A 14786-nucleotide genomic window follows, 5' to 3' on the forward strand; every position below is an offset into this window, starting at 1 on the left:
TATATGAAGGAAATAATAGTAGGCTATGTTTTCCCTGATGATTTCTATTGATTAGATACATCATCTAATCTATATTAATGGATCTTTACAGAGCCTATTTAAGATTCCAGGACTAAGGAGAAATGTTTATCAGGATGTTTCATCAGGATCTAATACTGCAGAGTATTAGATTCTGGATATAGAACAAAAATACAACAATTTTCAATAATGTGCTGATTATGAAGCCCAAATGTTTTATTATAAATTATTTATAAAGACTGCAATCCAATGGGCTCAATGAGATTTACTTCTGAGTAGATATGTATAGACTTGGCCTGAAGTCTGCCATTTTGTTTTATTAAGCCTGCAATTAGTTGCACATACAGGTTGAGTTTCACTTATCTGGAATTTCAAAATCTGAAATACCCTAAAATTGTCCACATGGGTGGCTGAGTGACAACTTTCTTTCTGATGGCTCAGTGTACACAAACTTTGTTTCGTGCACAAAATTATTTAAAATACTATGTTTGAAATTACTTTCAGGCTATGTTTATAAGGTATATATGAAATTTCTCATCTCCAAAATATCTCATTATGTAAATACAAATATTCCAAAATCTGAAAAAATCCAAAATCCCAAACACTTACAGTCCTAAACATTTCAGATAAGAGAGACTCAACCTATACCTTTATACCAGAGATGTAAATAGAAGTGTATAGTATCTACTCCCAAGCAGTTCTAACAGAGCTTCTAGAATGTTCAATGCTTCTAGAAGTGTTTAGAAATATACAAAACATAGCTAACATGCAAGAGTATCCAAATTATCCATGATTACTGGGCCAAATGTTTTATGCAGAGTTTTAAAATGCCATTTAAATGCCATATTACTAAAGATCAGTAAATGAAGGAAATAACTAAGTTTGCTGTTAATCATATTTCTTTGTATTATACAAAAATCAGCATAATAAATATGTACATATTTTTGTATAATTGTATTGTGAAGATGAATTTACTACACTTACAACAGACACTTTACAGTGTTTTAAAGAGCAGATATAGCAATGTACTGTTCTAAAGCCCTGACAGACCAGTTACACAGATATAAGCTGATTGCTGCTTATTGGATTTGATTCCCTACGAAGCTTGCAAGATGACAAAGAATTAACCTTTAAATCCACTGTCTTACCTAAAGAAGCCTTCACACACAGAAGGCTGTATTTTGTTGCTATTCAAGGACACCCTTCATGTTTATCTTTACTGTCCTTCCTTCTATATACATGAAACACGAAAAATATATTTTAAGTAACATTAAATGTACAAAGCAATATACTGATATATTTCTCCAAGCTGTGGATACCATGTAAAAATGTTTATTATGATGTTGTGTACGTGCACAATTAGGATAATTGTTAATCTTTAGGTCTTTTATTACATAGCATATTCAACTGCCACTTTTCAAAATGGCAGGCACAAAACATTAGATAGCTGTGTGTTCTCCCAGATGGATCACATGTGCATTTCATTAGAAAAAATCCTGTAATGAAAACTTTCCCTATGATTTCACTTTGCTTTGGGACAAAACAATATAGTTATTTTTGTGCAGACTATTTATTAAAAAACATACACATGGATTTATGTTGCACTGTGCACTGAACGAAGATTAAAATACTCTGTGTTCTCATCTCATTGGACACTCTGGATTACATTCTAAAGAAAGATTACTGTTCACTCAGTGCTAGGTTATATGAAACTATGGATAATGCATAAGGTGAATGTATATAATTTACCCAAGCCAACCAACTTCCCTTCTGTATGGAAAAAAAATATGGCCTACCATCACATTTAAGTAATGCTTCATTATCTGATCATGTACATTTCAGGACTGACAGTCAAATCAAGGACCAGCATGGTGTGGTGGTTTGAATGTTGAATGAGAGAACTCTGAGAAGCCAGGGTTTGAATCCCCGCTCAGCCCTGTCACATGCCTCTAACAAAGCCTTAGAGGAAGGCAATGGCAAACCTTCTCTGAATAAATCTCATCAAGAAAACCCTATGATTGCTGTAAGTTGAAGTCAACTTGAAGACACATAACAACAACACAACAGTCAGAACCAAAACTATAAAGCTAAGGTTTATAAAGAAAACATCAGTTCAGGTATATAATAGTTGACCAAAAAGAAAAAGAAAGCAAGCAAGAAAAATCAATCCTGCATATTCCAGAAATATTTAGCCACACGGACACTTGCAAAAGCATATATGATGATTGATCATTCTCTCTAATGGAAAACTCAGGTGGCTGGTTGTCAAAAGGGACTGAAGATAAAATGGAACTGCTGAAAGAAGAGTATCTGCATGCTTAGGCTGAACCCTGAAGTATGCACAAGTACAAAACATTAAAGCATACTAAAAAAAGGGAACAACCTCCCTTCAACCAGCCCTACAAGGGTAAGCACACACAGTGACCTCTGATAGTTGTGGAATGCTGAATGTCAGCTGATAAAGAAAATATTCAATGGAAGAGAAAATTGGCTTGCTTAAGCTCCCTGTGGCTTACAGTAGCCCTAGAGCTGGGCACAGCTGGCCAATTCATGCCCTGAACAAGAACAATCCTGTTAAGTGGTGAGGACATAATGCAACATTCTGTTACAGGCCCCTGAGGTATACTAATGAAGTATATACAAAAACACTATCAAGAGCATGTATCAAGAGGAGGGCAACCAAAATGGTGAAGGGTCTGGAAACCATGCCTTATAAGGGAACTGGATATGTTTAGCATGGGGAAGATAAGGTGAAGAGGTGACATGTTAGCCCTGTTTAAGTATTTGTAAGGGGTGTCATACTGAGAATGGAGCAAGCTTCTTTTCTGCTACTCCAGAGAATAGGACCCAGAATAGTGGATTCAAGCTACAAGAAAAGAGATTCCACCTAAACATTAAGAGGAACTTCCTGACAGTAAGAGCTGTTTGACAGTGGAATATGCTGCCTCAGAAAGTGGTGGAGTCTCCTTTTGAAGTTTTTAAACAGAGACTGATTGGCCATCTGTTGCTGGTGCTTTGATTGTGAGTTCTTGAATGGTAGGGGATTGGACTGGATGGCCCTTATAGTCTCTTCCAACTCTATGATTCTGATTCTAAGTGCACCTCCATCAAAAGATAATTAACTTGGGATAATTCTAAATGACTGAATGAATTTTGTTAACAAATGCACTTTCAGTCACCAAATGTACAATATCTTTCTAAGGCTAACATCCTAAGTACCTATTAGAGGTAATCAACCTGATATCCTCAAGTTGTTTTAAACCAAAATCTCTGTAAGACCCAGCCAGCACAGCCAATTGTAAGGGAACTTGTTACCAGGTGTAAACCACTGTACTAAGTTGAACAGTTCAATAAAAGCTATTTTTAATTAGAGGGCCATGCATGCTAGTGATGGGGTACTAGTGGTGGAAAACTAATCCATCTCAGACAGAGGACTCTACTCACACTTTCCCACACCATTTATTGTATCAACAGAAGTGTTTTGTCTTAGCTCAGGAGAAAAGAAAGATCTGCATTCTTACATCAGGGTAAAGATCTGCATTCTTACATCTACCTCTCCTCTCAAATCAGTTCACATACAGAACAAAAGTCAATTGTCTCCATATCTAGGTAGCTCTTTAAAGGCTATTGTCCAACTTCTGTAAATTACTTTGTATATTAAAATGCTGACTCTTACAAATGTATGGGTTGGATATAAGAAGTGTCTTCCTTGGAAGAAATGGATCTGATCATAAAAGGTGCCTTCACCTGATTTTCTGGGATTCTCCTTTTTCACCACACATACCTCACCACATTAAGCAGGGTTCCTCCAACCTCTGTGTATCTTGAGGAGACTGGAGTAGAGAAGAAATCTGCTTTTGTCAGCCCAGCTGCACATGTTTGTATCTGATCCAACCATACTTCATTAAAAATAAATAAATCTTAGGACACATTACCTCAATAATGGACAAGTCCACATGGACCAAAACAGAAAACATATGCCAAACAATTCATACTATTTACACAAATAAAATCACATGTAATGAGCAATCTGTGTTATGAAATGTGAAAGCTTGATTTTTATTTACAGATGTTGATGATTCATGAAAACAGTTTCAGAGTAGTACATCGCATTTCAGAGAAACAAGTCTTGAAAGTACTCATCAAATTCTTCCTCCCTGTAAAACCAAAACAAATCACATTAAGAATCACTGCAAGAACAAGAAGTCACTTTCATTTACGGTCACCAAGGGCATATTGTAGCCCTTCAATGCTGCACTGAAGGATTTTTGCGTAAGTGATGTGTCAATCATTGCCCATAACAGATGCCACTGTTTAATTTACAACAATAAAGGAAAATGTGTCAGTAGTGGATTTCCCTTCAGGGAATTAGCAAAACACAAATAACAATTTTTAAAAGTGGCATAGATCATTATGTCTGTGAGCATACTTCCTAAGAAGTGAATGCTTGTGAACTTAATGGAACTTATCACTGAATGAACATACTTAGGCTCAGGTTGTTAGGCACTTTTTTCATTAGTGTAATTGAACCCAATTTAAATGAAAGCTATTTACACTGATTTTCCCCATACCTACGGACACTTAATCATTTTCCTTGTGAAGCACTAGCACCTTAAAGGAACACAGATACTTCATCTTTAAAGTCTTTTTCAGAAAGTTGAATATTACTACTCTATCTGGCCTTTGTTTCTTCTGAAAGACAGCACTGAAAGTGTGGTAAAGCAGCACATATATCCTCTGAATACCACTTGCTGGGAAACTGAAGAAGGAATCTAGTGCAATACAGTCAGCCCTCCATATTCACGCCCTTGATCCTCACAGTTACATTATTTACAAGGTCAAGGCCATTAATGTGGGCATTCCTCCTCCCTTTCCCTACCCGATCTATCGTTGGGCAGCCCAGAGAGAGATTGGAGAGGTGAAGGTAGGAGGTGCCTTGCCCCCTCACCCAAGACTGTTCTCCTAACTCATCCTCTTCTTGGGATGCCCAGGGAAAGGTGGGGAGGAGAAGGCTCTGTAGGGGCCAAGGCACCTCTTACCTTCTCCTCCCCTATCCTTTCCTTGGGTTTCCCAAATTATTTGCGATTTTTCCATATTCGCGGGAGTCTTATTCCCCTAACCCTACAATATGGAGGGACAACTATAATTTGCTGGTTGCTGGTTTCCCACTGGACCTTGTCTGGGTATACAGGATGCAGAAGGCCTAGACAGGCCCTTAGTCTAATCATGCAAGGATGTTCTTTAGAAAGTTACCAGTCTTGCTGAATTATCTTCAATTTAAGTCTCAACCCATCTGCTGCAGGAACAAAATGCAGTCTGTGGGCCAAATGTGACCTCCAAGGCCCTTTTTCTGTGCTCTACACACCCTCTCCACACCCGCCACTAATTTCAGCAAAATATCCCAGAGAGCCAATTTTACATTTAAAAAAACAGATGCAACCCCCTCTACCCACAATGAGGGGAATTCTGCTTCTTGCATACAAGCTTGTAAAATGTGGGCTAGACAAGGCAACTGTTACATGGATTTGTAACTGGTTGACCGGCTGAACCCAAAGGGTGCTCAACAATGGCTCCTTTTCATCCTGGAGAGAAATGACCAGTGGGGTCCCACAGGGCTCTGTCCTGGGCCCAGTGTTATTCAACATCTTTATCAATGACCTGGATGACAGAATTGGGAGCATACTTATCAAATTTGCAGATAACACCAAATTAGGAGGAATAGCTAATACCCCAGAGGACAGGACCAAGATTCAAAATGACCTGAACAGACTAGAAAGCTGGGTCACAGCTAACAAAATGAAATTCAACACGGAGAAATGTAAGGTATTGCACTTAGGGCGGAAAAATAAAATGCACAAATATAGGATGGGGGACACCTGGCTGAATGAAACTACGTGTGAAAGGGATCTAGGAGTCCAAGTAGACCACAAGTTGAACATGAGTGAACAGTGTGATGCGGCAGCTAAAAAGGCCAATGCAATTTTAGGCTGCATCAATAAAAGTATAGTGTTTAGATCAAGAGAAGTAACAGTGCCACTGTATTCTGCTTTGGTCAGGCCCCACCTAGAATATTGTGTCCAGTTCTGGGCGCCACAATTCAGAAAGGACATTGAGAAACTGGAGCGTGTCCAAAGGAGGGCGACAAAAATGGTGAAGGGTCTGGAAACCATGTCCTATGAGGAACGCCTTAGGGAGCTGGGGATGTTTAGCCTGGAGAAAAGAAGGTTAAGAGGTGATATGATAGCGCTATTTAAATATTTGAAGGGATGTCATATTGAGGAGGGAGCAAGCTTGTTTTCTTCTGCTCCAGAGAACAGAACCCGGAACAATGGATGCAAACTACAGGAAAAGAGATTCCACCTCAACATTAGGAGGAACTTCCTGACAGTAAGGGCTGTTCGACAGTGGAATGCACTCCCTCGGAGGGTGAGTCTCCTTCCTTGGAGGTCTTTAAACAGAGGCTGGATGGCCATCTGTCAGGGATGCTTTGATTTGGATTTCCTGCATGGCAGGGGGTTGGACTGGATGGCTCTAGTGGTCTCTTCCAACTCTATGATTCTATGATTCTATGATTCTGCTGCTTCCAGTTCTGACTTTTTCTTATTCTCAGACACTTCTGGGGCTGGTGGAACCCACAGAAGGTCAGGGGGGAAGAAAACTGACCTTCAGACTTTCTCTGTGTTGGTTCATGGCAGGCAGATATATGTACAAAATTATATTCACCTGGTATCAATGTATTTAATTTGGGAGTCAACTGAAAAACCGTGATTGTTTTAATGAAGGAGAGCTATCAAGCACAGGATTTACCGTGTTTTCTCTTCTGTGTCTTGTGGAGGACCCTTCCAGAACTCAGCATCTGAAGGACCATCTTGTTGAAAACTCTTATCAGAATCTGTTAAGCAACAAAACCATAATTCAAGATTATTTCAAATTATTTTAAGAACTTTCATATTTTAAAACATGCTTGATTGACAAGAGTTTTTTATATTAATGAACACGGTGCATACAGTTATTAAGCAATTCAGACAGTTGGATTCAGAAGCCAGTAAAATTGATGTTCTGCCTCTCTATCCAAAGGATAGAAAATATTAGCTAAAACTGGAGAGGAATTAGAACATTACAATGACACATTCATGGATACATTACATCTATATTCAGTTAATTTGTATTCCAAAGTGCTGGCCTAAAAATACTTTGAATGAAATTGACTTTCTTTTCAAACCTAGTACTTCCAAATAGTTGTGAGCCTTTCCTCCTCTAATTGTAGCATTAGATTTTCTAAACTAGACCCCAGATTATCAGCTGCCTGAAGACATAAGTGCAGGTTTAAATATTATATATTAGTTAACTCTCTCTCCAATGCCAAATACAGTATACTGTTTAAACAAAGCAAAAAGATGCTATGTAAAGATACAGCTGTATTGGAGCACTTTCATGATTAGTAACTTTGGGTGAGTACAGATTGACATGAAAAGCCAGCTTCCAGCTGGCTTGAAAGTGTGGCGTACACACGACACATGCCCCCAAGATGCCTGGAAGCCAGCTCCATGTTGCCCAGCTGCCCACTCAGCAGCTGGCTTCAGGGCGCTCCAGCATTCACATGCAGCACAAGCACCATAAAGGGTGGAGAAAGCCAGCTTTTTGCCAGCACAAAATGCGGATTGGGGCCGTTGTCATGACCCCAATCCGGCTTTATCAGTCTGTTTGGGGCAGTCTGTTTCACACCTCAGACTCCAAATCTTCTATGCACCCAAATAAACATCAGAATGCACAATTAAATCCAAATGCTGGAATGCCTCTTAAATATATTCAAAATACACCTTCCCATTCACATTTTGGTACAACGAATAGTACATGAATGCTTATAGGTGCTATTAGAGTTGGACCACAGGACAGGAGTATGTGTAGAACATTTTTTAGGGACATTAAGTTGCTGGCTGCTGTTTTACAACAAGGAGAATGTTTATGAATTACAATCCAAACAGGAAATCATCAGACTTACTAAAGATGACATAGTAAGTCACATTATCTCAGCCTCAGAGGAAGGCTAGGACAAACTCCCTCTGAACAAATCTTGCCAAGAAAACCATGTGATCAGGTTGCCATAAGTTGGAAATGGCTTGAAGGCACACAACAGCAACAAGCGCCACTTAGTTTCTTACCTGCATCAGAAGTGTCTGATTCTTCTGACGATGTTTGATCTGAAAAATGCAATGTGATTAGTTACATATGTAATCACATATATATAAGTATACAAACATTATGCTAAGTGTTTGAAACTCTATATTTATTAATAACCACTGACTTTTAGGAGGTCAGAGTAGAAATATGGGAGGTCCTGGTACTGACCTTCAAATATCAAAACCTTAATAACTGCTTTTGGATAATACAATCTTCATTTTTTTAAAAATTATCTGTTAATGCCACCATTCATCAAGGAGGGCTGCTAAAAATCCAAAATAAACCTTGCAATAAAGGTCAGGGGCAAATATAAGGTTATATAGTTAAAGGTATTCCCCACTGACAAGGTTGTCAGGTTGTGTCCGACAATAGGGGCTGGTACTCATCTCTGTTATGAAGCCAAAGAGCCAGCAGTGTCAAGAGACTACTCTGTGATCATGTGGCCAGCATGATTGCACAGAACGCTGTTTACCTTCCCACCGGAGTGGTACCTATTTATCTACTTGCATTTACATGCTTTCAAACTGCTAGGCTGGCAGAAGCTGCTAGGCTGGCAGAAGCTAGTGACCGGAGCTCACCCCACCATGCGGCACCCAGGCCTTGAAATGCCAACCTGCCGATCCTGCACTCAAGAGAGTTAGTGTCTTAACCACTTCAGCCACCACATCCCCTGAAATTATATAGATCCCCTGAAATTAATTACAATCAGCTTTCCCCTTCCGTGGGCTTTCCATCCACGGATTGCAGGCCCCATGTATTTTGCTATCTGCGGGGGGGGGGGGGGGGGGTCCAGAACAGAATTTCCACAGATAACAACTGTATGTTAGTCTTGATTAAGAGCCAACTATATGTTAGTCTTGACTAACTAACTAATTTCTGAATATGCACTTTATGCCTGCTGTCATTGACTTTAGCCCACAGCAGCATCAGGCCAAGCATGCCAAACTCTCTCCCTTCCTTGTCTTCTGCACAAACAAGTGAAGTTAGATTAACACCTCAGGATTAGGATTCACTTTCATTTTCAAAGGATGTAACAATTCAGGAAATCTTCTCACCTTCCACTCACTTCTACCACCCGCATTTCATCTTCCTCCCAAAATTAAATGTAAATCACAAACTACATGACATGATAACCATGGTCAAATATTTGAACGAATGTCATGTTGAAGATGGAGCAAGCTTCTTTTTCTGTTGCTCCAGAAACTAAGAGATGGACCAATGTTTTCACACTACAGGAAAAAAGATTCATTAGGAAGAACTTCCTTACTATAAGAGTCGTTTTGACAGTGAAACACGCTGTCTTGGAGTATGGTGGAGTCTCCTTCTTTGGAAGTTCTCCAAGTGTGGTGGGGTCTCTTTCTTTGGAGTTTTTTGAACAGAGGCAGGATGGCCATCTGTCAGGACTGCTCTGATTTTGTATTCCAGCATGGCAGGGGGTTGGAATGGGTAGCCCACCTGGTCTCTGCCAGCAATATGATTCTATAGGAAGTTTCAAAGTTGCATCCTCCGCAAACTATTTTTCAAATTATAATGTGTATATATTACTATTACAAACTGAAACTTTATTTATGTTAATAATTTTTAAAATAATCTCACCTGAACCTGGAGGTGCACATTCCCTGCCCAGGGGCAGTTTATGTATCCCATAGGCCCTGACCACTGAACCACTTATTCATGCCCTGCCAACCTCCTGATGATTTCATATCTATCATGCTTGTTCTGTTGGTGGTGATTGTGGTGATACCAGAGAGGACAGGGCAAGTGGGATCTCTGGAGTAAAAAAATGGAGAAATGTTTCTCCATTTCCACCCCCAAAGTTCTCCCAACAGACCATACTTTCATCACTACATGAAAGGATGTTTGTAAGTATATGGTGTATGTAAGCTTGTGTGTGTGATATGTGTGCACAAGCACATTCATAGATGAGCATGTGTAGCTCCAATGCCACAGATACAACACTTGCAGCCCTTGCAGCTAAAAAGATTTGCATCTGTGCTTTGTAAACAGTGAGGTTTCCTTTACCTTTATGGCTCTTCTTTTTCTTTGACTTTTGTTGGTATGGAGTGGATAATCTTGACTTCTTACAATTTAACATTTTAGAGCTTTCTTCTGTGCTCTTTCTCTTTTTTGTTGGCTTGACCTCCTTTCTCCTTTATAAACAACAAAAAAAAAAAAGTTAAAAGGTCCACGTATGTGTCCATAAAGCTACAAAAATACACAGATAGGGTTCTTTTAAGAAGTTACTTCAAAAATTCCACAACTGACTGAAAATCAGCAACCCTTTCTTTAGCTTTTAACTTGGGCAAGTTCAATTGTGGTGTGAATCTAGTTTGTATTGCAAAGATGCAGTTGCTATACACATGAATAAAAAGAAAGAGGTTTGATCCAACCGTGGTAGCAGGGATTTCAAGAAATAAGACACCACTAGTTTTAATTATTGGCATGTAACATTTGTGGTATCAGATCAGTGTAACTACAACAATTGAGACGATGAAAGTAAACTCCATTTTCTTTCAGTTGAATTCTCTCATGCTTTTGCCACCAAGAAAACATGGCTATAACCATCAGTTAAATAAGAGAAAATATATAAAGATACAAACATAACAATTGTGACTTAAAGTGGTGTCTTACCTATGATGAAAGTTTAATTTATAAGAGCATTCTGGACAGAGTCCTAAAAAAAGAGACGAAGGAAATGAGAAATTGTTCTATTCAAATAATGATTGGCAGCAAGTATCTCCAAAAGTGTTGCTTTCATTTATTTTGTGACTGACACAAAGTGTCATTTTGCATATATACATGCTAACTAAAACTGTTAGTATAAGGCTGCATTTGCACTGCAGCAATAAAGCAGTTTGACACTGCTTTAATGGTCATGGCTCCATCCTATGAAATTGTTGGAATTGCACTTTGTTGATGCATCAGAGCTCTCTGACAGAGAAGGCTAAATATCTTACAAAAATACAAGTCCCAGGATTCTGTACCACTGAGCCATGGCATAGAGATTAGTGTCAAACAGCATTATTTCTGCAGTGCAGATGTAGCCTCAGTTTCAACTCTTGATACACTGGACACATAGCAGCACTTGGTCCATCCCATTGGGGTATTCAAACATGTGCTATGATCCACCCAGTGCATGGTACAATCCGCACTTCATAGAAATCAGTGGCCAAGACCTCTTTATCTTCTTCAGTTTTAAGAGCAATTAGCAGGTTTGGTGAAGGAACACTTATGCCTCCAATCCTATGGAATCAGTGGAATGCATTGAAGTATTGGTTTAATAAAGTCCTACTGATTCCATGGGTCTATGGTAATTGGGACTGACAATTCGAGTTAGACTTACATATTTGTTTTTAGCAGCTTTCCAGTTTAGCCCTGGAATGTCATTTCTCTTCCATACAGAAAAAATAAAATGACAAATTTTGGGTTAAAGAAAGCCTGAATTCACTTAAGGAAATGATGGAATATCATTTTATGAATACTTGTAAGATTACACAACATTCCTGATGGTGTTGTGTCTATAGAATACAATTAGAGGGTGATGAGGGAGGATATTGAGCTAGCCACTTCTTAATGTATCTCCAGATCTTATGATATGTCATCTATTGAATGAATACTTACAGGGAACTTAATCTTGCATTAATATTCTTAGTGACGCATAAAAAGCTTAAACAAATTCTTTCAGGGTAGGTAGCAAAACAGTTCTGCTGGGAAAAAATAGCTATTTCTTTTTAACAGATATTGGGAAGACAAATGTGTATCTCTGGGACTCTAAATCTGAACCTTTGGACTTTCACCTAACAACTTAGCCCTCAGTTGTTGAGATTATTTGTTCCTTTCCGCTTACAGCTGAAAAGCTGGTGGAGAGAACCTTGTACAAATTGTGGAAGGTGAAAGCCTGAATACACAAATGCGTACTAAACAAACATCAAAAGTCACTTCCTGTAATTCTAGAAGTCTGTCTACTCTTGGCTCTTGTCAGGATCTGGCAGGTTTAAAATGAGGCAAAGCAGATTTATCAGGAAAAACCTCTCTTCATCTCAGAATTATAAAGAGAATTGTTTCCCTAGCATCAGTGGTCAAAAGGGAGATCACAGCTGGCCATCTGCTTGGAACCATATGTCAACAAAATGACCACCACTACTCTGGGGCCTTGATGTCCTAACTGCTCTGGGTCAACACAATACAATTCCAATTTGACAAAAGCTATTGGCAAACCTCCAATAAATGGAGTTTATTGGAATGGAGCAAGATTGTACTCTCTTTTGTGAACTCTGCCTTTAAATTTTCCTTTGACTAGGGGTTTTAAAACATCCACTGCACATTTCTACACTGTGAATATTAATGTTAAAAATACAGTCATCCAGATCCATTAATAATTACATATCAAGACTAACTGTATGAACTTACTTAATTTAACAAGAGCATTTTTCTTTTCACCATGCTCTACATAACCAAAATTCACTTCCCAACTCTTTAAACCTTCTTTTTCATCACAGTGCTTATTTCCACAGGAAAACTGACCTGTGAAGAGGTGAAAAAAAGGAAAGGGCACCAGATTTGTTAATTCACACAGATGTGCTTTATTATATGGCAAATTAATTAAAAGCTCAAAAGTAACATGTCATGAGCAAATTACTAGCAACCAAATCTGTTTTAAAGAATCTTACCATTGCAGTAAGAGAGTAAGAGATTAAATTGGTACAAATCAGAACAGAAAAGTTTGGTATTTGGCATAGATAAGGGGTGGGGGTGAAAAGAAAGGAATGTATTACGCACAGTTTAATGATCAAACAAGTGTGGTGGCCTTTTTTCTAGTTTCAACATGATTATTTGCTTAAGAAAGAAGGACGGTCCTAGGATATTCCATACACAGAAAATTTTATGATTCAAAAATCTAAATTATTTTAAGACAGTAAAATGTTGAATCATTCAAATAGTGACATATTAAAACATTCCACTACTCATGAGCAATAGTGATTTATGCCCTTGATCTAGACTACTTCTTTTAAGCATGCTCAAAGCATGTTCCTGTTGTTGTTATTCTCCCACCTTGAACATCATATGCCACATGTTTGTTTTTCAAACTTCCCTGAGCATTTTTTTCAAAAGCATGTGCGAGAAGGAAGGGCTGCTGTTCAAGACTTGCTGGTCATGCAAAATTCATAATTCATAATATATAACTGTTATGATTCCTTACATTAAAACACTGAATTTAGCCTCCATAACAAAATGAGCATTACATGTGGCTGCTCTGTTTGATGTCCTGCTAAATGAAGCCCCAGCATTTTGTACTTAATTTCACCTACATGGCTGTCTTTCTAATGCTGTCCTTAGTACAAGTAAAGTGCTACCTCTCAGAGGAGGATACATTCACATGCCCAACTGGTGGTAACAATCTGTATTAATAGGCTCACCTCTAGTAATGTTTTTGAAAGATTAACCTCAGAATGATCTGCCTAAGCTGATAACCAATGGATTGACAGTGTCCTCAGATACTTCAGTTCTCGAGTGCAAAACCAACTGCTAAAGTCTGTGCCAAAGAGCACAGCTGCTGTGATTCAAGTGTTCCTCCAAATTTATTAGGAAAGATACCACTCCTCCATAGAAGAAAACCTGTGAAACAAGGTCCCTTGCTTTTAGGAAGAATGCAGTGGGACTTCATTTTGCAACCAAAAGTGAATGTGTTGTTTTTATTAAATACGTCTTATCCCAGCATCAATACTAGAGCTGGGAGTGTAATCAGCATGTCTGAATTGTGAGCATCAGAGAGACTGAGCAAATAAAAATGTTATTAATAGTGTTAAGGATTTGCAGATACAACAAAATAACTTTTTATTAATCCTGTGTGAGGGAAGAGTAGAGGTATCAGAACTTAGTAAATTATGTCAAAATAACAGTCACACTGATCTTACTCACAACTTGAGCTACTGTTGTTTAAAACGATATTGGAAAGAATCAGCAGAAAGGAATGAATTTTTTAATCAATTTCTGTTGAATAATGATGTTTTCAGCAGCAATTCCACTTGCTGGAATCACTTGAAGCTCCCTACTTTGAGGCCAGGACATAAATCCAATAGCTCCTTCCAACTATAGTAGTCCCCCATTGACTCAAATGCTAACGTAAGTCAACACTTAGGCAGATCCCATTTCTTCTAGTAGTCTCTTCTATTTGGGATTAGGCCACTGTGTGGTACATCCTCCTGTTGGCTTTTTAGAATTATGTCATATATGTTGTTGGGACTGATGTGTGAACTGTAACTTCTATCACCTTCCAATCCCTTTTTGCCCTATGATGTGTGCCAAATACAGAAGAGTAGCTAAAATGCAGTTCATCCACTAATAAGTGTCAGCATAACTTCACTGAAATAATGGTGTACTATAATGCCTTTTGATGTTACACCAATAATCATTGCCTACATTGCAAAAGGTAAAGGTAGTCCCTTGAAAATGAATGCCTAATTGTAACCAACTGTAGGGGGCAATGCTCATCTCTATTTCTAAGCCAAAGAGCCAGCATTGCCTGAAGACTGCTCTGGTGGTCATGTGGCCAGCAAAACTGCACTGAACACTGTTACCTTACCACC

The 14786-nt window shown here is 38.6% G+C and overlaps 1 protein-coding gene across 3 annotated transcripts in view; it reads right to left on the reverse strand.

Moving 5' to 3' along the window:
• Positions 1-610: 610 nt before the first annotated feature.
• The window catches only part of LOC149318682 (protein FRA10AC1 homolog), a 45966-nt gene continuing 31790 nt past the window's right edge, over positions 611-14786 (reverse strand). For all 3 annotated transcript variants that reach the window (XM_089510264.1, XM_089510265.1, XM_089510266.1), the window contains exons 9-14: positions 12610-12723; positions 10831-10873; positions 10222-10349; positions 8181-8219; positions 6826-6910; positions 611-4175 (exon numbers count right to left, since the gene is read on the reverse strand). In XM_089510264.1, the coding sequence (XP_089366390.1) occupies positions 4133-4175; positions 6826-6910; positions 8181-8219; positions 10222-10349; positions 10831-10873; positions 12610-12723 (452 nt within the window). In that variant the 3' untranslated portion in view covers positions 611-4132. The remainder of the gene's footprint in view (positions 4176-6825; positions 6911-8180; positions 8220-10221; positions 10350-10830; positions 10874-12609; positions 12724-14786) is intronic.

This window comes from Sceloporus occidentalis, unplaced genomic scaffold (genome assembly GCF_023333645.1).
Source record: "Sceloporus occidentalis isolate IW3139 unplaced genomic scaffold, rSceOcc1.0.p SCAF_2, whole genome shotgun sequence".
In the NCBI taxonomy this organism is placed as follows: Eukaryota; Metazoa; Chordata; class Lepidosauria; order Squamata; family Phrynosomatidae; genus Sceloporus; species Sceloporus occidentalis.